At 38.7% G+C, this 24,201-nt stretch overlaps 2 protein-coding genes across 3 annotated transcripts in view; one reads left to right on the top strand and one right to left on the bottom strand.

Moving 5' to 3' along the window:
* The first annotated feature begins 941 nt into the window (after window positions 1-941).
* On the top strand, window positions 942-2,755 carry LOC149044522 (uncharacterized). The gene is made up of 3 exons (XM_089208571.1): window positions 942-1,097; window positions 1,699-1,799; window positions 2,198-2,755. Exons 1-3 carry the CDS (start codon window positions 990-992, stop codon window positions 2,640-2,642), a joined length of 654 nt encoding a protein of 217 aa, XP_089064697.1. The 5' UTR covers window positions 942-989; the 3' UTR covers window positions 2,643-2,755.
* A 1,263-nt stretch (window positions 2,756-4,018) lies between these two features.
* The window catches only part of LOC113682052 (UDP-glucose:glycoprotein glucosyltransferase 1), a 29,913-nt gene continuing 9,730 nt past the window's right edge, over window positions 4,019-24,201 (bottom strand). The window contains exons 19-47 of one of the 2 annotated variants that reach the window (XM_089208490.1): window positions 24,112-24,195; window positions 23,829-23,903; window positions 23,225-23,357; window positions 22,738-22,836; window positions 21,908-22,002; window positions 21,208-21,441; window positions 20,246-20,383; window positions 19,973-20,074; window positions 19,790-19,836; window positions 19,496-19,594; window positions 18,920-18,993; window positions 18,602-18,630; window positions 17,821-18,090; window positions 17,228-17,279; window positions 16,750-16,856; window positions 16,545-16,630; window positions 16,118-16,199; window positions 15,418-15,506; window positions 14,526-14,621; window positions 14,154-14,238; window positions 13,805-13,914; window positions 13,503-13,575; window positions 13,145-13,248; window positions 12,261-12,317; window positions 12,094-12,166; window positions 11,734-11,775; window positions 11,062-11,178; window positions 5,256-5,412; window positions 4,019-4,729 (exon numbers count right to left, since the gene is read on the bottom strand). In XM_089208490.1, coding sequence (XP_089064616.1) covers window positions 4,695-4,729; window positions 5,256-5,412; window positions 11,062-11,178; window positions 11,734-11,775; window positions 12,094-12,166; window positions 12,261-12,317; window positions 13,145-13,248; window positions 13,503-13,575; window positions 13,805-13,914; window positions 14,154-14,238; window positions 14,526-14,621; window positions 15,418-15,506; window positions 16,118-16,199; window positions 16,545-16,630; window positions 16,750-16,856; window positions 17,228-17,279; window positions 17,821-18,090; window positions 18,602-18,630; window positions 18,920-18,993; window positions 19,496-19,594; window positions 19,790-19,836; window positions 19,973-20,074; window positions 20,246-20,383; window positions 21,208-21,441; window positions 21,908-22,002; window positions 22,738-22,836; window positions 23,225-23,357; window positions 23,829-23,903; window positions 24,112-24,195 — 2,844 coding nt within the window. In that variant the 3' untranslated portion in view covers window positions 4,019-4,694. Of the gene's footprint in view, window positions 4,730-5,255; window positions 5,413-11,061; window positions 11,179-11,733; window positions 11,776-12,093; window positions 12,167-12,260; window positions 12,318-13,144; window positions 13,249-13,502; window positions 13,576-13,804; window positions 13,915-14,153; window positions 14,239-14,525; window positions 14,646-15,417; window positions 15,507-16,117; window positions 16,200-16,544; window positions 16,631-16,749; window positions 16,857-17,227; window positions 17,280-17,820; window positions 18,091-18,601; window positions 18,631-18,919; window positions 18,994-19,495; window positions 19,595-19,789; window positions 19,837-19,972; window positions 20,075-20,245; window positions 20,384-21,207; window positions 21,442-21,907; window positions 22,003-22,737; window positions 22,837-23,224; window positions 23,358-23,828; window positions 23,904-24,111; window positions 24,196-24,201 lie in introns of both variants that reach the window. The other variant, XM_089208489.1, reaches the window with a different exon arrangement.

Genomic DNA, 24,201 nt, shown 5'->3' with positions numbered 1-24,201 from the left:
AAGACTTCTTCAAGAATTTGCTATTTCTCATATCGATAACATTCCCATAATGACTCTCCTGAACGCCTTGCGTATTCAACCGAAACTTTGCTTCCCGATATAATCGCCGTCAACAGAACTATTCAATGCAAAACTATTTTGGCAAGGCGGAAAGCCAAATAAAAAAATTTTAACGTAACTTACCAGTCTATGTGCCGCGCGCTCGCTGTCCAATGGTAGCTATAAATAATGTTTATTGATTCCTTTATGGAAACTAAACAGCGGGGAGAGATCAGTGGCAATGGCAAGAGCATTTTTCATTCCGCATAACAACGGTCTCTCCGCAGCTCATAATACTTATGTTATTCAATATCTGATAATGGATGTGTACGAAGTCTCTAAAGCCAAACATTAACAATAAAATTTTGCCGACTTTTGCTTCGGTTTGATTTCCAATTTTTTTACTTGCTACTGCCTCTCGTAATTTTAAAGTTAGTTGCTTCCACTGGCAGCAAAAGAAATTAGCACAAAAAACTTTGTAATTCCTCGCCCGAGTCACATTTTTCAAGCAAATCAAGTAAGGGCCAATTTTCCAATTATTACCTAAAACTTATCGCATCAGGCTAAGCGATAATTTTTTTTTAATCACAAGCATTATCAAGGTGCTTACAACCAATATGTTTTGCTGAGAATTCGCGATTAGTTTTGTCTGATGCTGTTAGCATAAGAGACGGAACTTTGTAAAGGATGCGTTGTGAGGATTAAAATTATTCCTCACTTGATTAGTTGAAACTAATGCGAAACTGCAGAGCAACAGGTGGTTTCAAAAACCGCGAAAGCACTTAAAGTATTAATTTACAGGCAAACAACTCATATGAACAATTTTACTTATTAAGACACTGCATACTAAACAAAGACATCCAAATGTGTTAGAAAACATTTCCCGAGCAACAGTGCTTCTGAATTGTCTCTATGTGAAAAAAAAATGCTTTTTTGTCTGCTAGGGCTAGATGAATAAATATTTTTTTAGTGAGATGGCGTTTCAGCGCGGATTATTAACATCGGCGTTTGAACAATCATTGTGCCAGAACTGTTCAATTCTTCCAACGAACGAAATAGTAAGTTGAAACTAGCTGCCTGTTTGATATTTGTCAAAATAATGTAGCTATTTATTACTACAGTTAACAGATGAGGGGTCCTTCTTCTGTAAACAGCTCGGTCTGCGTAGATAAACTTTCCAGAAAAGAAATTGTTCAATTTTTTTCCAACAAGCCTCAATGGAACTGTTCATTCCACAGTGAAAAGGTTAACCTGTATTTTCATTTATCAAAATTAGTAACAAGAAAAAAAAAATTACGAGATTGAAGCCATACGGAGAACGCTTCCGGCATTTGGCGGGTGTCTATCACTTTTCATGAATAAGGATCATCAAGAATAGTAAAGCTGTGAAGAACGAAGAAAATGGCCTTTCTTATGATGCTTCGTATTCAGTGCAACGTGTCTTCAGAGCGACTGGAAATGAATTTGGCTCCATTTTTCATTTATTGATCAAACATGTGAGAAAAGAAAGAGAGATGACTGAAAAATTAACAAATACGCACAAACTTGAATCATCTAAGAACCTTTTGTTAATCTGTTCCTTAATCATCTTTTTTTTACATATCTCTTTATTGAGTTATTTCAATTCTACATACTTACGATCTTGTGTATTTTTTTAAGATGACAGTCCTGATCCTTCCAAAGATATTACTCTGCAGTTGGTCAGCTACTTTGATTGTATTAACAACACACGTGAGGGCAGAGGATCCACGAGAAGCTGAGTGAGTGTGATACAAAGAAATAAAATTAGTAGCAAAAAAAGAGAATAGACTAAAAAATTGGAAATTAAATGGTAATTTTCGGTTCAATTAATTGTCATTCACGATGATTCAGACTTATCTGGCTTTAGGGTAGAAAGACATTATATAAAATTGTTTTAACAACTTTTATTATCTTAGAAAATTTTTCTTTTTATTATTTGATAAGAAAAGATGATCAAAGAGCACCAATTTAGAAGTTTACTTATATTCTTGTCATTCAGTAATCATTAATGTTCAAGCATTTTTTCGGGCAAATTTCATTTTTCCTTTTCTAGCCCAAAACCTGCATCCTAACACCCCAGCAAAAACGTTTTAATCTATATAGAAGTTTACAGAATTATCATTTATTTCTTTACCAGGCTTTTTTCTGCCTCAATCGAGTGTCCGCTAACTTCTTATCAAACAACAGACACAGTTGTATGCGACTTCAGCCTGACAAATAACGGTGACCGCGCATATTCCGTGCTAAAATGGAACACACCGCTGAACGACCTAGCCGTGAACGGTCTGACTGTCAGCCGAGACGGAAAGGAGCTGAGTCCAGAAGGTATAATGATGAAGAGAGAAGATCCCGGCGCAGGCGCTTTCTTGACCATTGCCGCTGGGGAAACCGTTTTGTCAAAGTTCGATCTTTCTTCTGAATACGACACTACTAAAGCTGGAACATACACTGTAGCAATAGACCTGTACTTGGAATATGTCGAGGGAAGTGCTGGAAGTCTGCAAGAAACTAAGCTATTTTATCTTTCTTCTCCAGCAGTTAGTTTCCAAGTAGTTCAAAGCAATCAATCTAAGAGAAAATGAGTACATTATGCGCTTTCTTAGGTCAAAAGCAGAAAACAGTATGTAATTTACATTAAAATTAATTAAAGGCTGTGTGTTAATCAACGGACAAATAAATGTGTCTGTTCAGCGTATGCTTTAACAGTAAATTGCTGACCTTTTTCACTTTACCGCAAGCCAAAAATCACTTTCTCAAAGACGGTATGGGATTATGGAGGCCTGGTAAATTAGATTTTGGCAATGAAAAGCTACCCAGGACACCACACGCCATCAGATCACCGCACGCCTTCTTATAGGTAATTGTCGCTCCAAAAAACATCGAAGCTTAAACTTTTCATTTAGTTTTTTGTTTGTTTGTTTGTTTTGTTTGTTTGTTGTTTTTTTTTTGCCCATTCGCCGGTAACCAACAAACCTATCGACCAGGAGCCACGACAGATGAGTCATTATTGCCACAAATTGCCTTTCAGTTTTTGAGAGTTGAAGAGGGTCTGGGTTTATAGTGAGAAAGACTGAGGCAATGAGCCGGAAAATTAGGTAAGGGTACAGAAATTTAGTTCACTTGAAACTAAAATTTATGGTCGTTTTCTGATGCAAGACAAAACCATGTTAAGAGGGTCCTGTTCACCCGCTACAGATTGACTTCATGTAAGCGAGGGGACTAACGAAACACCACTCAAGAGATTTAGTTATGGGTATTTGTACAAAGACCTCTAGTTTTTTTCTCCTAGTTATCCTTGTGGTTTAAATGAAAGTGGTAACCATAATACACTGAAGCAATGAAGAACGTAGATGATGATGTTAATATGTGAGTGACGAAGTTGTACTGGGAGAAAAAGAACTCAGAGTGCCCCCAATAGGAGTCGAACCAACGATCTTCCGATTAGTACTTCGGAAGCTTTACCACTGAACTAAAGGATTCGCGTGCCAAGCTACGTCTTTTAACTAGGTCTATGATGACAAACTTCGCGCATACTACTAGGATTAGAATGCATTGTTTTCGGTCTCCATGCTGGCAACACTTTTCCCCAGTAGACAGGTAAAATTGACTGTGGAGGTAGTTAAACGCGTTATTTCAACAAGCTTAAGCTTTCTCTTTATTTGCCGGCAGGTGTTAGGACTCGATCACGACAATTAAAAGCTATGGCGTCGCCATTAAATATTGGGTAAACTCCGCAGGGACGACGTCTCGCATTATTAAAAATTGAGTATTGACAGCATCTTAATACTGTTGCACGTTGACCAGATTACGATCGGTGAGCACGTCCTGAAACTCTTTTGAGATTTTGAATTGGTAAATGCGAAAAGGAATATCTGACGAAAAGATGAAAGATGCCAGCCAAGGATTCAATGAAAATGATTAGGAAGATGAAACTTGAACAAGCAAAAAACCAATCCTCTTTAAAACCCGACTTCGTCTTTTTTATTTGAGTTTCTAGCAATTCTTTTCATATAAAGCTTAACTACCACATTTTTAAATAACAAGCCCACATCTTTATTTATAAGGGAGAATATTCAGTAAAGTAAGAAGTACTATGTGAAATATGCACAAGAGTCAAAGGCTTAAGAACTGTTGATGGATGCCTTGTGCATCATCAAACCTCCTCAAGGTGCCATTGGACTAAGAGAACTATCTTGTGCCACGAAAACGATCTTAAGTTTCTGCAAGGGAGCAGCACTCACTAGCTAGAAGAACAACGAAACGGTTTGTCGAAACTGAAAACAATTCACTAGAAACTAATTCTCTATTACTATTGCACCAAACTACCTCTAACAGAAAAGAACTAAGCATATAAAGAAAGCAAAAAATGTTACGAAAAACTGTTTGCGTTGAGGGGGAAAGGGTGTGTTTAGGGAGCTAATTACCAGACATTATTCCGCAAGTTCTCAATGGAATAACCAATCAATGGGGCAAAAAGGACGCATATGGTGGAAAAAAACATCTTGTAGCTATCACACAAAAGTTTGTGGCTTTCACAATGCAATTTAACTGTTTCTTTTTTTTTTGGGGGGGGGGGGGGGTTGGGGGGAGTAAGAACGAAAATATATTTTGTCCATGAAAGGAATTTTTAGGAACTATAGTTCTATCTTGTCCTTGATTGTTGGCGTGTCTGAAAGATAGGAAGGGTAAGCAAATTCTGCAGTCAAAAATAAACGCAAAAAGTATAACAATTGTAAAAATAATAATAATAATAATAATAATAATAATAATAATAATAATAACATGAATAATACTAATAACCGCAAAAGTAATTACACAACAACGGGATGGCCGTATGACAGCGGGCCACTAAGGGAAGATTGTTTTGAAATTCACCAATCACAGCTGTTGCATACCAGCAAATCACGGGTGAACTTTATGTTCCAATAGAAAAGTCCGCCGAAGAAGATTCGGAGTATGCAGTCGAAAGATCGCGAACCTCATCAGAAATTACTACATTGTTGAGACAAACGATTTTTCTTCACTAAAACTATTATCATAAGGGGTGGTGGGGTAGGAAAAGCTTTGGCTACAGCTAACCCGTGAATTTAGAAAACCCCCTTTCCTGAATCTAAGGGTAGCACCTTTGGCAAGAGCTAACGGCCACACAGCCACAGCACTTGATGCGTCAGTACGCGAAAATGCATTTACTCTACCTGTTGGCTCAGTTGACTCTTGGCTATCTTTTGAAGATGGCTTCTGTGCAGCAACTCTTTCCTGCAGTCTTCTTACTTCATTGTCCAGATCAGGCCACTCCTTGACGATCCTCACAGCGCCTTGCAGCTTAGGTTCTTTTGTCAAGGGATTATTACACTGATGGAATTTTAGACAAAGCGTAGATGAGTATGCAATCTAACGAACTACTGGATAGATCAGGATAAGAGTAAATGAATGACTGAGCGAGGAGTGAACGAAGAAATAAATGGATGAATGCAAAATTGGCCCTTTTTAACTCGTGAATTGCGCGCATGCGCAAGAGCGAGTTATAGGTACGATGTGGGGAATAGCATTCGCTCGCTCGCTCGCTCGCTCGCTCGCTCGCTCGATTGGTCGATTCCTGTAAACTTTTTTTAGATTTTAGGCTTTTGAGTACATTTGATAGTTTTTGGCGAGCAATAAACAGACGAAATGGCGACCTTTGTTGCTAAGAATAGTGGTGGGGTGAAAAAGAAGCCAATGATAATCTTAAAAGAGTTTTTTTTTCGTTTTAGTTTCAACAAGCGGCGCCAGCGACTGGCAAGCATTCAAGGATTCACACTGAAATAACAACAACCTTCGGTTTTCATAAAATTGTAATTTACAATCCTTGAACTTGAAAACAATCCGAAGATTCATTGAAAATATCACTTACTGCGAAGCGCTCGGAGTTTACAGATGTTCAAAAGCTTTTTCTGTTATAGCGTGAGATTGACGACAAAATTGATCATTACGTTTCGTCGCATGTGTTTTTCCTGTGTGAAGCAACAAAAGATGCCGGCGACTGACTAAATAACAAGTTAACACGAAAATCAAATAACACTTAGACAAACAATTTTAGCTACCGATTTTCAGTGAATTTTTAAAGAACAAATTTCTTGTAAGTTTCAAGACAATTTGAAGATTCAACATATATACAACGTACTAAAATGCGAAAATTACACACCACAAAATTGATAAATAGGCCTGAAATGAAATTCTATCTTGTTATTGATTATACGTTGCCTAGCACGTGACGTAAATCTACCCAGGCGGAGATCTAAAATGACGGAAAGCACACTCCGACATCCGTCAGAAGGAGGTCATCTCGGGTAGATTTCCGATTACGAAATCCGAGCTCGCCCGATGTTGTCTTCGTGATGAAGGCCCTATTTAGCATATTAGACCCGCAAAACAGAGTAGAAACGAACACGTGCTTCGTTTTCGCTCATGACTTCGTATTAGCCTTAAGATATTTGCATTTTTTTTCCGTTGCTTACCTATATTACAGACACCAATAAATTTTTGCGATGCCTCCTTTTCACGGATGGCCGATTACAACTACAACATAGTAACACCTCCACGAAATCTATCAAAAGGAGGATGTTACAACACCAGAGGTCATCTCGGGTAGATATCTTATGACGAAATCCGAGCTCGCCCGATGTTTTCATGAAGGCCCTATTTCGCATTTTAGAGCCGCAAATTAGAGTAGAAAGGAACACTTACTTCGTTTTCGCTCATGACTTTGTATTAGCGTTAAGATATTTGCATTTTTTTCCGTTGCTAACCTATATGACAGATTCCACAAAATACATTTGACGCCTACTTTTCACAGATGGCCGATCACAACTACAACGTAATGACATCTTCACGAAATCTGTCAAAAGGAGATTTTAAAACACCGGAAATTTTCTGGATTTCTGATGAAATAAATTTAACGCAGTTACGATATATTGTTATTTCTAATATGGTAATTGATAAAAAAAATTGTACATTACCTCGATTGGACGGAGATTAAGTTTGAATATAATAAAGCAGGCGATATTACTTTTGTCGACAAGGATAATCCGTGATTTGTCTCACCTATTATATTTTCTCTATCTGCGTTGTGCCATGATCATCATTGAAAATATTCTACGATAATATTTTTTACAATATTTAGATGAGGATTTTCAATTCTAAACGCAAGAGCGTACTTAGGGAAAGATCTATAAGAAACAGTTTCTCATGAATACATTTGAAAAATTCTTTTAGCTGACTTCTACATAGATAAAAAATTACTACACATATATATTTCACTTCGACGATTATCTTAATAAACAATTAATGGGAAGTTCTGAGAATCAGTTTTTAATACTACATGTTAAATTAATGGTTATTTTTCTCTTCCTGCTTAAGGGCTCTTTCGCAGTTTGGACAACGCCAGTTTGCACTTGAATCTTCCAAAATAATTGTTGAAATGCATTTCCTGTGAAAAAACTCCTTGCAGCTACAAAATTTCACACAACGAGAAGGAGAATTCGAGTCTGACTCTTCCCTCGGCATTCTACACTCGCACATTACCGAGACCTCTTGAACAAAAAGTGGCCTCCTGTCTCGACACTCGGGTACTTTAGAGAGGGGAAAGAGGTCGAATGATCCACTCTCCAGGCTCTTTAAAAGATGTTGTCTTATCAGCTTCCTGTCAAATGTCAGATTAGAAGGATTGAGGCCATGTAGTAGCGAAACCAGAAAAGCAATAGCATAAACTCCACAGTCATCGGAATTGTTCTGGTGTTGCACATTTGGTACAATGACCTTAAAACTGGTTCCTTCGTCGTATATAATTGATGCAATCTGTTTCTGCACGAGGGCTGCAATTCTTCCCGAAAACAGGCTGTCGTACAGATAAACTACAGAAGGAGTGTAGCATCCTACAGTAGATACCAACACCCAATGATGGCTGCCAGTATTCAGGATTTATGAAAATTGGCCTTTTTGAACAGAAAAATTAAAAATAGGCCCCAAAGTTGTATTTTCCAATCCTCTTGCGTGAGGGAACTGTTCCCTCAGAACAGACTGAGTGGTCGGTGAGCCAGTCTCCAGTTGAAGTGGTGCTAATGTCCTGTTCCGAGAGATGGAATTTACCGGCCTTTGAGGCGCTTCTGTGAGAGGTCTTTACAAATTCTACTTCACCATCTTTTTTATTTTGCTGGGCCAGGTTTGTGTTCGTTGTCGCGTTTACTGTAAGGATGATGCATGTGTTTGCAGTGCTGGTCGTGCTCGAGGTTGTGTTAATGGAGGAGATGGTGTTTGCGTTTGCGGTGTTGGTGATGCATGTGGTCGTGTTTGGTGTGTAAGGGGTGCTTGCCTTTACAGTTTGATTGGCGTTTGAATTTTTTTATGGGTTTATGTTTATTTGAGCCTCAGCGCTTGAGTTGGCATTCTTGATGTGTGCGAGTTTCGGCTGTTTGGCAGGCTGGCGTTCTATATCGTTTAAGCTGACGTTATACCCCCTTTTCATGTTGTTTCCTCTTTCCCCTACACGTCCAGTGAAAGGATTTTTCTTCTGAGATACTGGCAGCCTTTTATAGTCTACTTTCTTTTTTTTCATCCTGCGCGAATTCTTTTTCATAGTAGACTTCAGGAGAGACCTCACCTTTCAGACAACTTTCTCTCAAACAATGAACTCACTTCTTGACAAGTTAATTTACGTGCCATCATAGAATTGGAAATTTTGTTCAGAAAGCGAAATTATCGATTGGAATACGGCCGAACGCTGAATACGAATTGAGTGAGCAAACAGATACTTTGATATCTCGCATGATGACAAATTTCCCGCCTTTGCTAGTTTGGACCATTCAATTGTCTGGGAGTCAATCGACCGTATCATTTATCTTTCCTCTCCATTTCCGGTGTTTTAAAATCCTCCTTTTGACAGATTTCGTGGAGGTGTTACTATGTTGTAGTTGTAATCGGTCATCCGTGAAAAGGAGGCATCGCAAAAATTTTGTGGAGTCTGTAATGAAGGTAAGCAACAAAAAAAAAAGCACTATCTTACGCCTAATACGAAGTCATGAGCGAAAACGAAGCACGTGTAGGGCCTTCATCACGAAGACAACATCGGGCGAGCTCGGATTTCGTAATCGGAAATCTACCCGAGATGACCTCCTTCTGACGGATGTCGGAGTGTGCTTTCCTAAAATGACGGTGGCAGGCTTGGCTTAGTTATATCACTCAAAACTCGTTCCCGTTTGTCTCATTTGATAAAGAGGGAATCGTTAATGTTTTCATTAAGACAGTATTGCCTTGACTTTCTAATATTTACAACGAAAGACAGTAAATTTCACTTTTCACCCACATTTACTTCCAACCTTTTCTTTTGAACCAGAAACAAAAATGATAGACGTTTAAAACACATTACATCATCCACCTTGTTAAATGTAATAGCATGATCATTTCAATTGTAATGCCTTCTTGTCCCAACGTTACTTTGTTTCTTTGCTACATTAGCGAACACTGAACTACTGCTCGTACTCTAGATGACAATCAACCACAAAATTCCCTAAACCAGATAACATTAAACATAATTTCAAAAATCATGTGTCAATTCACGAGTTTGCTCACAGAGCACTTTGATTCTGACTCGGTTTCCATATAGCTGTTACCAGTTGTGACTCAAACTTATCAGAGCACCAGTTTGAACCATTTTTATCCTTAAACTAGCTTATTGCTTGAAATTAAGAGATCCTCGCAGCTAAGAACACTACTGAAACGAGTAGTTGAAAATAGGACCGGAAAAAAATTCAGGCCCGTACGGGATTTGAACCCATGACCTCTACGATACCGGTGCAGCGCTCTACCAACTGATCTAACAAGCCAACGGAGAGCTAGTCAATATGTTGGGTCCAAATAAACCATCCAAGTGATGAATGATGATTTTAGATATATGAAATTCATATATTTGCACTGCGGTGAAGAGAAGAAATTAAGAGATCCTCGCAGCTAAGATCACTACTGAAACGAGTACTTGAAAAAAACATAGCTTATTGCTTATTGCTTATTGCTTATTGCTTATTGCTAATTGCATCAATTCAAAAGAAACGGTGTTTCGGTATAGCCCTTTATGGATATCGTTTTCCTTAAAAAAAAAAAAAAAGGAACAAACAAACGAACAGATACAAAAAGAACGAAGAAAACAAACATGAACTACTCAAATATCCGACCAGTTTGCATGTATGGAAGTAAACACGAGTGCGTTAACAGAAAAAGAGCCAAGTACTAAACTCTAGCTCAATAACACTGAACACACATTTCAATTGAGTGTCGTAAACCAAACGGCCAGTCAGAACAACGAAAACACACACAATGAGCCACCAAGAAACCAAAGTCAAAATACGCAATCGGCGGGAAAACTCGGGTTGGTTTTAGTTTCGCATTTGATCAGCTGAGAAAGTGACGGGGCGTGAAATTCCGCCTAACACAGGCCCCAATGCGACTAAAATTTTCATTTTGACAACCAAATCCTGAAAATTTGTCGCCAAATTGGCGACTAGAATGCTTCATCATATGCTAACTAAGAGATATAGAGAATTAAAAAGATCAGCAAAGATAAATCCGCGGCAAACTTCCTCTTTAAGTTTGTTTCCAAAACGCAGCACATGCATCTCGATTGATAACTAGACGCCATCTTGGATTTAGGTGCTGCATATCATCCATTCTAGTGTCCACATTGTAGCATGTGAAAGATCTTTTTCCTAATTTAATTTTGAAGGGTCTACCTAAATATAGAACGCTGACAGCATTAAAAAAAAAAAAGGTTTTGTCCGTCTTTATAAATGGCGACCAACTTTTTTGAATTGGCTACCACTTTGAATAATTTAGGAGCCAAGTGGCTATCAGAAAAAAATTAATTTCACGCCCTGAAGTGGCGCGAATTTTCTTGACAAATCACATATCGAAGTAAAGAAAAACCAACGTAGTCCAACACTTAATTAAAAACTGCCCGAAACGAGAATACAATACCAAGTCAATCGCCTTAGCTGTGCTCAATGACTCATCATCACACCACGTCTCACACCACAGCCACTCCTGAGGGAGGGATCTGATGGGAACTTGATGGATCATGTTATTAGGTAAGTCCTGTAGAGATTAAGAATTAGAAATGCTAGGAGGAAAAGTTTAACTGAAGCAATGTGGAGTCAGTCGCTTCATCCGTAAGAGGGTCTGTTCGTCCGTTCGTATTTTCGTCTGTACGATCGTCAGTCTTACTCAGTGACTAAAAAAAATTAGTAAAGCCATCTTTAATTAAAGGTATACCAACAGTCTCTATTCCTGATCCCCAAAATAAATCAAATTACTAATGTTTTTAAAATAAAAATTTTTGCCACTTCGACAATCGCGAAGGAGAATCAACACCGAATCGCAATTTCCTCCGAAATGACGCCCGCGTCCACTGTTCTTTGCATTGTTGGAAAATTATATTCCTGTTCACCTCAGTTTTTAGGATGTCTTAATTTTAGCGTCCATCTATAAAATTGTTATGCGTATGCATGACTTAGTCTAGCTCATAGGATGATAATTTCAATTAGATCCTTGTTCTACAAAAATTTAATCCTTGATGGCGTTTGCTCTTAAGCAACAGCATCGAAGTTTACATTTGTCAAGTCAAATATAACTGGATAATCTATCTCTCACCTGATCGAGGTTGGAAAGACTGTTGGGATCTTGACTCAAGCCCTGATTAACAAATAACAAACAAATTAACTGGATTTCGTCTTCGAACGTCGATTAAAGAAGGAAATAAAAATAAACACAAACTAAGGACAAAGTAAAAAAACCCAGGCTGATATGAAGCCTCGCAACTTCCTTTCGCGGATAAAATTAATGCTTCGCCAACTGAGCAGCCGAGAGGCTCGGAGTTCAAACTACCTCGAAACCTTGATTTTTTCATTTTGGTTTTTTTCTGCAGAGACGTTATTTGCATTTAACCTGTTATAATCAATTCTTCACTTGTCATTGGTTATTTTTTTTTGTCTAGGGGTAGTATCAACTCGCCTGATACTGTCCTCTTAGCCTGTCACCGGCGGCCAGTCGCCTGAATCGATCCAAGTCTACGACGTACAACGCACTGCAATAGACAGAGAATAAAAGTAAAAGGTTGGAATAACATCGGCAATTATAACTCTAACTGAACTGCAGTCACTTATAAGGCTGTTCCTCACCTAATGTGATACGGCTTTCCACCCAAGTGACTTCTCCAGTAACCAACATTCCAAAACCTGCAGAAACACAAATGTATTATGGCATCAGCTGCGATAAATGTAATTCAATAAAAATTTGGAAGTGTTTTTTTTGTTTTTTTTTTTTATCACTGCGGCTTCACCTCTGGAAGAACCTGCGATGGCATCGTAAACAGAGCTGTTCGAAAACAATGTTTAGATCGGGCAATTTTAGAACACCGGGTATGAAGTAATGTAATGTTGAGTGGTAAGTAGTGAAGGGAGAGGCTTTGACCCTTCACGCCCTATCATCAGTATGCATATTCTCCATTCTGTTCTCTGTACATTTCCCAAGGAGCTGAAAAGGAGAATTTATTTAACAATCAAGAGCTTCTCTAGTTGGTGATCATTTCCTTTATTCTTATGACCCTGATGTGTGATTCAGGGATGATATTGTAAGGAGAAATTAGATGTCAGTCAAAGAGGTCAAATGGTTAAGAGAACGCAGGCGTCAAATGATCACAACTTCTCTATCACAAATCCCTTCCGATTGACGTTAATGCATGTTTTGTCTTTAAAGTAGGGCTGAGGAAAAGTTTCATTTCCAAGCTCGCTCACTTAGCGTTTGTTTAACAAACGAAAACGTTGGTGGGAGGGGAATCTGGGAAAAAACCGCGAGGGGAATCTGGGAAAAAAATCGCGAAACCACTTTCCTCGTATTATTGATGACGTTACAGTTATATAAATGAACGTATATTTGAGCTCTGTTTTATGCCTAAATACTTTCCGGGAAAATGATTCTAATATCACGAAATTTATTGCAATAGCAATTAATAAGAGCAGAGGCAAACATACGAGAAAACAAGATATAATAAATTGTAATTTACCTAAAGCCATCCATCTCTTTGCGGCTGCTACAGAAAGGCGTGTATGCATAGGGTGCTCCATGTAAGTTCATTTCATTCAGCTCTTTTAAGTCAGCTCTTACTATCTGAAAACGTTAAACAATCACAAATATAGTGAGTAAATCATCACTTATAAATTAACAAATCACTAAGCCTTCATAAAAAGAGGAAATGATGGCACCGCCAATTGAAATAAAAGGAAAAAAAGAAGAGTAAGTGTATACAGCGTCCCCACGAATCAAACAAACCATAACAAAAATGGAAATGTAGAGTGAGGAGTTGTCAGGACTGAACGAGATAAAAAACCTAATGCACCATTTAAAGGTTGAAAAATACTTACTAAATCTGCATCTACGAAGATAATTTTCTTCACGTGGAGCGGAAATAGTACATCCAGAAATAAGATTTTGTATCTAAAAGTCACGAAATAGGAAATTTAAAAAGTATGATTAATTCGGAAGCGATGAAATGTCTCAAACACTGGAAGATCATGGCAAATGCAAAGGTTCTGAGATTATCTTAAAAGAATTTGAAAAAGTAATTGAGCCAGCTTGTAACTAAGAAAATGCACAATATGTTTTGATAAGAATAAATAGGACATGGAGAGGATTTTTCCAGGATGGAAAAGAGAGTTGTACTCACCCCCAGATGACCCTCTGCTTCTCCGTTTGTGCGTGAAGCCAGTGAGGCCAGTGATATTGAACAAGTTCATACTCAAAGCCATATTCTTCGGCCATGTGAGGTAGAAACGCCTAGAAAGTAATTACAGCAAAGGAGAGCGCCAGTTTTAAGACAACAGTTTGGACGAAGGCTAAACGCGCGAAACAATATACTTTTATCAACGCACATATACAAAGCCTAAAGCATCGCTTGAGTGGTACGCTTTCTCTAGTCAAGAAAAACAAATGAACTCCAGAGACATCACTTTTTTAACTCTTGTTATAGACTATGCTATATTCACTGGATCGGAAGTAAAATCATTAATCATTACCGTCATAGTTGGGGACAGGAAGTTCTTCAAGAACCAAAACTTCACTGGATTTTTGGTATTCTTCATAACAGTCAACATCATGATTCTGGAAGAAAGAAATTAACAATAATCATGATCACGCCAACGATCGCGCTCACCATCATGATTACAACCGCGCTCGCATTCACGATCACGCTTACGCATAGGTCACGACCACGTTCACGTTTACTTGTGAAAAAGAGTATGGTCATACGACAAAATGCTCGGCCTGAGATAGGTCGGGCCGTTCACGAGGATTCCGTCCGCCTCTCCCTTTCACATAATTATAACATAATGTATAAAGCAGACACAAGAAAACAAGAAACAATATCAATAGAGCTTCCTTTTGTTTACCTCAGAAAACGTTCGTAGAGATGACCGGACGCCACGGAGAAAACGTTGATGGTTTCATCTTTGGGGACGTCTCCTTTAGTTTCACTGCCAACCATGCTATTTAAAAAGGAAAATACAGCTCTGTTTCTGGTTATTAACATAAATGCCGCTAACGACCAAGGGAAACAAAAATCGACATTTTTTATGGAATCTAGTTATTAAGTCTGAATATCACGACACTTTGTTGAATAAAGAGGGAAGAAAACGTTTTTGTAGGTCATACTTTTACATCGCAAGCAAGCAAGTAAGCATTGCTCCAAGTGTACTGTTAGGATCACGAGGCTTGCATAACTAGCCATAAAGGAGTCGATTTAAGGACGGTTAATGATTCAAATGAATATGACACTCTTATATAGCTGCTCAAGTCGCATTCTTAAACCAGACAACTATCTTTCTATGCAATTGGATTAATGCGTTACCTTCTCGCTTTCAAAAATCTCACAAAGGGAACAGGTGATATAAGGCATTATCAATAAAGGGCAAAATTACTGAGCGCTGATTGGTTGAGAGAGGGCATTTTTTTCTTAATCGAGGGCATTTTTAGTAATCAAGAGAGGGCATGATTACCTGTTAATGATTGGCTAATCCGTTGCATTGCTAATCCGTTGCTTCCCAGATAAAAATAGACTGCGCGCGTGATTTTCCTTCGTATAAATTTTGCCCTTTATTGATAAACAAGTAATCCCATGAGACCTCGTACTATTAAGGATTAATTGCACTTGAGTTTTCAAAATTTTCCAAATTGCCCTCGTCGCTTCGCGACTCGGGCAATTTTGGAAAATTTTGAAAACTCTCGTGCAATTAATCCTTAATAGTACTTGGCCTCATGTGATTACCTATACAAATAGATTACCTTGATAAAGAGTCCCAGATACCACCCGAGGACGCGCTGTCAGAATCACTGAGCAGATCTTTCCCTTCCATGCCCGGTTTTCTCTTTACCTGAACATATGATTAATAACGGTCAGTAAACAACCAGAGCCAATTACCCACAACTAGCGCAGTTTATCCCGGTTTCCAAAGGATAGAGGGACTTAAATTACTCTGACTACTCCTCGTGAGGCGATAATGCTCCAGAACAGCCCCCCCACCCCCCTCAGCATTTTGTCAACTTTCCCTGACACTTCGCTCATATTCCTTTTTGGTATAAATCTACTGGCGTTCTATATGCTACTCCGGCGCTATCTAATTCGTGAAGACAGTAAGTAAAGTGAAAGGTCTAATGATGTGCACTTGTAAACAGAAGAAAAACAGGAGCTTATCTTGCTTTTAAGCTTTGAATGTCAGGCGGATTTACACCAATTTAAACAATGAGATAATTCTCTCCCGATTCCTAGGGGTCATAGTTGATTCGGACTTCGCCCTCATCATCTACCACGCGACAGAAATCTTATTGTTACATACGGCTGGTTGGATAGAAGCAGGATATAAAACTAAACTTGTAATTACACTGAGGGATACACACGTAGGACATTTAACAAGAAGGAACCCTCCAATGATATCTACGGAATACATTTTTCCAAACGAGAATTTTTCCATGAAGTCAATCTTACCTTCACTTTGAGCAGTTTTCCAATAAAGCTGTCAATGACGACAGTAAAATGGCCGTCGTCTTCCTTTGTGCTTCCAGAAACACTTCAAGTATAAAAATTAACAGTTGTCTTCAGTAAAAAGCTACCCAACCGACGTTTAGCGATTGAACAGAATAGAGATTGAAGGATATTACATTGGGTTTCATTTATTTCCCAGGCTTAAGAAGCTTAAGAGGCCAATCAAAGCATATCTGAATTAAATGTAATTGCTCCGTTGATTGCAGAGATGCGCTTTAATTGGTCGAGGATTACGTCATACCTCGCTTTAATCACTTCGCGCAAGGTGATTATAGCAGGAGCGCTAAATTTCAAAATGGCTGCCTCGCGTTTTGCCAATTCAATGCAAAGAGCACAATAGTGACGTACATGTTTCTTTACAGCCTATTACCTTTCTATCTCGTAAATTTCAGCTGATCTTCCCTCTCGAACCTGTAGAGACCAGGCGCCAGGATAAGCCTTGAGCTGAAAGTATCCCTGTTACATGCACAAATATATGGTACGACAATAAATCAATTTGGTAAGCTAACGATTCGTTTTCCAGCAAATAAAGACGAAAAGCCCAGTTTTAGCCAACACAGTTCTGTAAGTCTTACCAAATTTGCCATGACAATCGTGTCAAACATAGCAGGGTCTCTCGGAGTACCAAGGGTAAATTGCAGTCCTCTGGGGGGCTGTCTAGTGTGAAAGTCGGAGCAGTGTCCTATCGACGAAAAAGGAAATATAAACAAAGGAGAAAGCAGAAAAAAGGCCAAGGTTCCCAGGTTTATTTTTGACGAAAATTCTTACTTTGGGTAAAGGAATAAACAGGCTCTAAGAGTGGTATATGAACTGATTCTCGACAAGTAGTGGTAGCCATAAAATTGCCATTGCATTTTGAAGGAAATTCAAACAATCACAAATAGCGTGAATCTTTAATCATCAGTGTCTTTGAAGAGTGCAACTTCATCCTCCAGTCTTCAAGCTTATTCAACTGTTTCTCTAATTCTACTGTGCAAGAGCAAGTGATAGGAATGTCACTGACTTCAAACGCGAAGCTTTGCCAGTATTTCATTAACAAGTTAACCTTTTTACCTTCAATAAAGATATATTCCAAGTCAAACTTTGCTTGTACTTGGTTCTCTACCTGAATACACAGAAACAACACATGTGTCAGTTTAAGGATTAGATCAGACAAGACAAAACAATCAACACACTCTACCAGTATGTGCCAACTAGTTGAGCTAAGACAGGAATCATTAGTTTTTGTAGGATCATCAGACGATTTTCCTTTTACCAAATTACTAATGTTACCCTTTTCTTGATTTTTTGTCAATTTTTTCCTTGAAATTTTTTACATTAAGTGAAATAGTAAGGTTGATCGGCTAGTTATACGTTCGTAGATTTTTAGATGCTTCGGCCTTTTGTCAATTCAACAACAGTTGCTGGGACTCAATCTGCTCTCATACGTTATCCTGAAATTGAGGTGTGGCGCCGTAAGAGACGGTAAATACATCCAGCTATTCGCGAAATTCTAACTAAAATCAATTGAAATATTCACTTGTTAATTGACGTCTTCTTCGGCGTTTCCGTTCCGACTGCTAAAGATGCCTACAGTGAGAGTAAGCTAACCAGTATCTCCCAAACAATTCTTACGTACAAATTTAACTTAAAAGGTCAATCCTCACCTCCTGCAATTTTATGTTGTCCAAATCGTAAGGAGAGTACACTGCCTCTACCATCCACCCCAAAGGTGTGTCCATATTCATGGTAAGAAGAACTGACTGTGGCATATCAGAGAACATCGCCGCTGGCCCCTCTGTGATGGTGCCGTCCTCATTAAATGTGACTTCGGGCTCTAATACATATCGGTAGAAACGATTAAGAGGCAACTCGGAGAGCTTCTCACGAGAGTTCATGGCAAGCTTGATGTTAACGTTTGTAGCATTTTGAAGGACCTGAAGGAAAGAACAACATGAAAGAAAATTTGCTAACACTGTCCAAGATATTTATTTGCTTACCAAACACTTTCAAAAATATTTTTCTCTAAATTCCTCCGAGCTAGGCCTTATCCCAAAAAAATCAAAACCCTGAAGTCGAACGAAAAGTTCTAGAATTTCCGTGACCGTCCCCAAAGGCTGTTTAACAGGATTATCCCATAATATTAGCGCAATTATAGCGATTGCCATGCCAAGCTAACTAATACAAACTTCAATCCTTCGGTTACCACAAGTGTGAGCATCCTTCAAATGCAAAGGCGGTGAGTTGGTATTTGCGCGCTCTGAAGATGGCCGGGCAGAGGGCAAAAAAATTGTTCCAAACCACCTTAACTACTTAACTACTTATTAAAATAAATAATTGGCCTGAATTGGTCGGTTGATTTGTTGATACTAAGCTGTTCGCGCTTTAGTTCCGCAATAATTTCACCCATTAGTGAAAGTGAAAGAAAAAAAGAAAGCTCAAACTTACCATCAGTATCGGTGCAATTTTCTGAGCAGCTGTAAAGAAAAGAGAAATAGGAAATAAATCAACCGATATCGATGAGAAATGCAAGAGGACAAAAACCGATCACGCGAACAGTTTTAGTAGCAAATTCCACACAATGATTTTTAATGATAGTTACTCCGTCCACTAAAATAATTTCTACAGCCTTTCTTACTCTGTTTCTGTATCACTTATTTAAGTGTAAATTTTGGAAAAGTATTTGGTGCAAGTGGGCTTTGTAACTGAGTGGAGTTGGAACCGTAACGATAATTTTCAAAAACAAAGTAACGAAACCAACAGTACCTTGAGACAGAGGATCCAAAACTACCACCACATCAAAACTGGCTCCGTCTTGCTTCGGCTCAATCTTCATGACACTAAGAAAGGAGACACACTTCACTGTTTGGTAGGCCGTTTGGAGCGGGACTGGTGCATTGAAGCAGCGCACGCAATCACGTTTTGTAAACATTTTCAATTAGATTAAACTTTTCACTTTTATGTGGTCGTACACGTTGGATGAAAAAAAAAACCATGTTGCAATTCTTTTGCGTTGAGCAAAGCTTCATTATTTTTAATGAAACTTGTAAAAAATGATAGTTCGGTGGGATAAAAAGCAGAAGACAAAACTCAAAAACAAGCGACAAAGCGCCACAATCGTGCCACAACTTAGCACCAACTTCTTCTTAAGACAAAGCAGAAGAAACGAAGGACTGAGGTTCGATTCCTCATAGGGACTGAGAATTTTTTCTTTATCTCACGCTCGTGATAAGAGCTCTTTACCAAGCTCAAAACCTACCAACTTTCTTATTCTATTTACAAAGCAGAAACAATTCTAATAACATTTCTGTTTCAAGGTAACGCCTCTTTTCACTTCCCTACCTGTGTTCACTGGCTTTTATAGTAATTTGCTGACGAGATCTCTTATCTCGACAGATCAGCGCAGAGGATACCTTCATGATGATGTCACTTCTAAATTCACTGAAAACGAGAAATGGATAACTGTCATGCATTGTATAATTCCAGAATTCTAAGCTATAAACTGGGTTATCAAGCCTCATATTGGGAGCGGAGCAAACTCTACAAGGTTCACCGACCCTGTCAACAAAATTAAATACTACATTTTTGACGTCTAAACCCTAGCTCGCAAACATTTCAGGAAAAAATGCAAATTACCTTGTATCATCATCCGCAGACAAACCATCAAATGTCATTTCATCAATCTGTTGATAAACAGATCCGCAAACTTAAAGTCTGACTCTGCCAAACGGCTACGCAATTATTTTTCAAATGTGGCTTTCGCGTGTAGTTAGTTAGTTTACACACCAAATTATCTTAAAGCGTTTTAAAGGATCGTACCTGGTCTCTGACTTTGCGAGCATACAAGTCCATGTCAAAGTTCTCAAGAAGTTTAAAGTCATCCTCTGTGAACAACGTGTTTCCAGCAAGTGGACCAAGAACCTGTTGAAACAACATTTCAGCTGAAGTGAACTGTGCAGACTAGGGCAAGAACAGGCTCTCGTTGCTAAAGGCCTTGTACGTTTCCACGGGTAAAGCCGAAGCCCTGGTAATGACGGCCTTCTCACAACAATAAAAAGCTACAAGCAAAGAACTTCACCGCTTCACACTTACTCTTCCGTTGGTTACAACGGCAGGTTGACCGGGAAGTAGGTTAACAACACCTGTGCAGAAATGCTGGTGTGAGAACAGCTTGCCTTTGAAGGTTTCCCCGTCTGATAACTTTGCTTGTATAGTTTCTAATTTCAAACCCTGATGATAGAGACAAATGTATATAATCAACTAATTTACATCAAAACAACTTCCCTGACAAAAAGGACAAAATGTGTCGCACATCGTAACAAACTGTGTTTTATAGGCTACAGGATATAAAACAATCAGCTCGGCACAAAATAATGTATGATACCTCCACTCTTTAACTTCCTCTACGAAGAAGAGTAATACTTTCCCTCAATTCTAATTTGCTTCGATTCATCACTCCGTCAATGTTAAAAAAAACACAAAAGCTCGTCCAACCTCTTCAAACCAATTTAAACAGGATCGATTCCTCTTTCAGGTGTTAGCTGCAAATTGCGTCATGTGATTCAAATCTGGCATCAACCCATTGTTCTTCAAACATATCCTTTTTTGATTGGCTCCTTTACCTTCCTATCCATTTTGTTAAAACTGCGCTACTTCGTGCATCGCAAAAAAAAGATTTGCAGGCCTCGTGAATCCTCTGCCTCGCTCATTCTGGTTTAGTATTTTAACCATTTAAATCCCATGAATGATCGAGACAAAATTTCTCCCTACATCATCAATAAAATATCAAGCAGACAGGTGATGAGAATAACAAAAAATATCAATCAAGGGATTGTTAGCTGATCCAATACCAAATTCTCCAAACTAACAACATGAGAACTGTATTGCAGACAGTAAGGAGAATTGCTAATGAGATCTTGGGAGTAAAAGAGTTAATTTGTCTGCTTTTCTATTTCATTAGTTTAAAATTCTGTGGTTCCTCGTTAATTGAAGGCAATTTTCCATATGGCGACTCGAACTACTCAAACAAAATTCATGCTGCCAATCACACATACCGGTGTTTTCGCCAAAAGGTCTGCCATTGCTTTGGCATCTGAAGACAGCTTATCAAAGTCGTTGCTCTCATCCAGCAAATTCTCCATGAATTTTAACATTGCTGGCGTAACGTGACTCTTTGAAGACAATACAGCCTCCACTGTTCTGGCGATCTGAAGTGATTCTGGGCGATCATCCGTATGTTTTATAGCTGGATTGTGAATGAGCCCCACCCTTGCACTTGAAGATGATTTCTGCGAAGGAAACAATTCTTCAGAACTGGAAAAGGCGAGTTTTCCATAAATTTCAAAGTAAATTTTATTTTCCGCGGAGTACAAGTAGTTCTTTGAGAAAATAAAGCAAGTTTTGCTCGAAACCTCAGGCGTAAAATAAGCAATCAATTCAACGTCGTTCTTATTAAACAGAAAGCTTGGTAATTTTTAATGACGCAATGGGGTATGTTCTTTGCAAAAACCTAAGCTACATCATGTTTTGGCTTGGTTGAGCTCTTCCTGGACAAAGTCACGGTTTAGTTAAGATGATGGTTTAAGATTTTCTTATTTCAAATAAAATCTTCTTTTGAAAGGCCGACTGTGAATCATTATCGCGCAGTCTTAAGAGCTCCATCATATTAACAAGAGTTACACGGCTAGAAACTAAAACACTCCGATCCTTCTTTGAGACATTACGGTGATAACAATCACTGAAGTAGTGACCTACCACTTGTTGGAGGGCTGCTCTGACCAACACTCTTCCTTCTTTGCTGGCCAAGTCAGCAATAACCCAGTTAGTCACTGGTTTTAAACTTAGCTCTTCTACAAAAGAAGACAAAACAGAAACCAAACAGTGTCAGCCTAACTACCTGGTAACTTAGGCTTCGTGTCAAAGTGGAGGTCACTCCAAAATAAGTACATTTACTTGAACCAACTTAGAATTGATAATTAGTTCATCTGTCACAATGCACGACCTTTTCTAATTTCGAGATGCAAACAATCATCAGTGTAAAAAAAAAACCTTATGTCCCAAAAAAGTAAAAGACCGCTTGAATGTAATGTAAGGTCTTAAAGATATCAATCTCCACAGCTTTTCCTCTCACCATAGTTAGTTAGATTCCTTACAACCAATGATTATCAATGTCATCATGGCAACTTCAGCCCCACCCTTTTCCCCCATAGTTATCTCCATGATTGTCAGCCTATCGTCATTTTATTCTCCACCCTTAACCTAGTCTCCAGTTCACTCTCATCCATCCCCATCACGTTCCCTCCTCAGTGCACCTCTTCAACCCTCGCCCGTATCCTTCTTCCATCCATTTCTTCATTGCTATGGCCTCCTATCTTCTTCCGTCTAATAGAGTCTCACTTTAATCGTCACCCTTCTTCACTCTCCTCATCTTGCCCATTTCCATTCTTACCTTCGCCCTCACCTTCTGTTCATATCCTGGTCCCGTTCTCCAACCTTAACTTCATCATAATCACCATCACCACTGACTTCCCCTTGTTCCAGATTCTCATTCTCTTAAACATAGATACCATCAAATACAATATTACCTCCTTGTTTGGTGAAGTACTTCAGTTCCTTGGCAACAACGGAAGCCATCTGCGAACTATCAAGCTTAGCAAACACTTCAGGATTATTAATATCCTCATCTGTAAAACAGAAAACAAGCAGGTCTTATGATAAAATAATTAACATTTACATTTTTCCTAATGATTCATAAATTTCTGTTCAGTAAAGAGAACTGCGGAGATGTTAAAAAACACATGGGAGGGGGGATTTTTGCAAACAGGCCTGTTTAACCGCGAGTTTAATTTCAAAGGAGGCTAATGATAAGCCTTCCTTCTCACTTTTCTCTTTTCAGTCTCTGAGACTCGGGGTGGATGATGTGACTTTTGAGACAGCGCAAGTCAAACACCGACAAAGATCGTGTTTCTTTTGGGTTTATTTTTTGAGAATTCTGTAGTCACTCCGTTTTTCCGTTTTTGTTGTTGTATTATTGTTGTTGCTGTTGTTGTTGTTATTGTTTTTTTTGCTTACCTGTACTTAACTGACCACCAGTCAAGTCAACATAAGGTCTCTCCATAGACTGAACCATGCTATTAACTCGAGATACCACGTTTGGTTGGCTCATGACATATTCATACACACTGGAGTAGCGATAAACAGAACCCTACAAAACCAACAAAGAAACAATTGAGTGAGGATCTTTTACTGACACGTTCATTGCTACAAACCGTACAAGCTCTAACAGTTAACATCTATTCAAAGAGAACACCAACAAAGTTGAATTAGAATTGAGGATGTGATATTCGCAGTCTGACCAAGAGCCACGCTCGACACGTCAGCTCTATAAACTCTTTACGGTGGTCAATGTATATTATCAGTTGATAATACTAAATTATCTTGTACTACCCGCCCCACCCTCCCCCCCTCCCCCCCTCCCCCCCAGACGCAGCATCACAGTTTCTTTAGAAACTTACCCCCTTTATTCATATAATCACAGTTACACTTCGGGTTGAAGTCGTAAAATACCAAAAAAAACAAACGCACTAGTTTGTCCTTACCAGTTAGTTCACAGTGTCTTAGATAAATAATCTTGCCTAGCATTTTTTCCAAATTGCTAACAGTAATTTTGTCTTACCGAAAACACTGCATGTTGTATGGGGCCTGTTTGAACCATCACCTCCCGCACAACTGCTTCATCTAGATTTTCAAACTGAAAAAAACGTCTTTTTTAGTACATATTTCGTTGTGAAGCAAGTCTAACGTAAAAAATATACCTATCCATGTCACTAACATTTCCATAAATTTCTAGTAACTTCAAGAGCAAAGATGAATCAAATCACCAAAACAAGGGCTACTCTTTTTATCGTTTTATAGCCGAAAATAAGCAATTAACAAGATTGTACTGAAGGATCACCAACCTCTTCGCTGTCGATGGGCACACCATTAAGAATAACTTGAGGCAACTGATGGAATCCTGTCTTGTCAAAGAAACGTTGAGAGGACTAAAA

The sequence above is a fragment of the Pocillopora damicornis genome, chromosome 6, assembly GCF_964200805.1.
Source record: "Pocillopora damicornis chromosome 6, jaPocDami1.2, whole genome shotgun sequence".
NCBI lineage: Eukaryota > Metazoa > Cnidaria > Anthozoa > Scleractinia > Pocilloporidae > Pocillopora > Pocillopora damicornis.
This window is presented reverse-complemented; position numbering and strand designations above follow the sequence as displayed.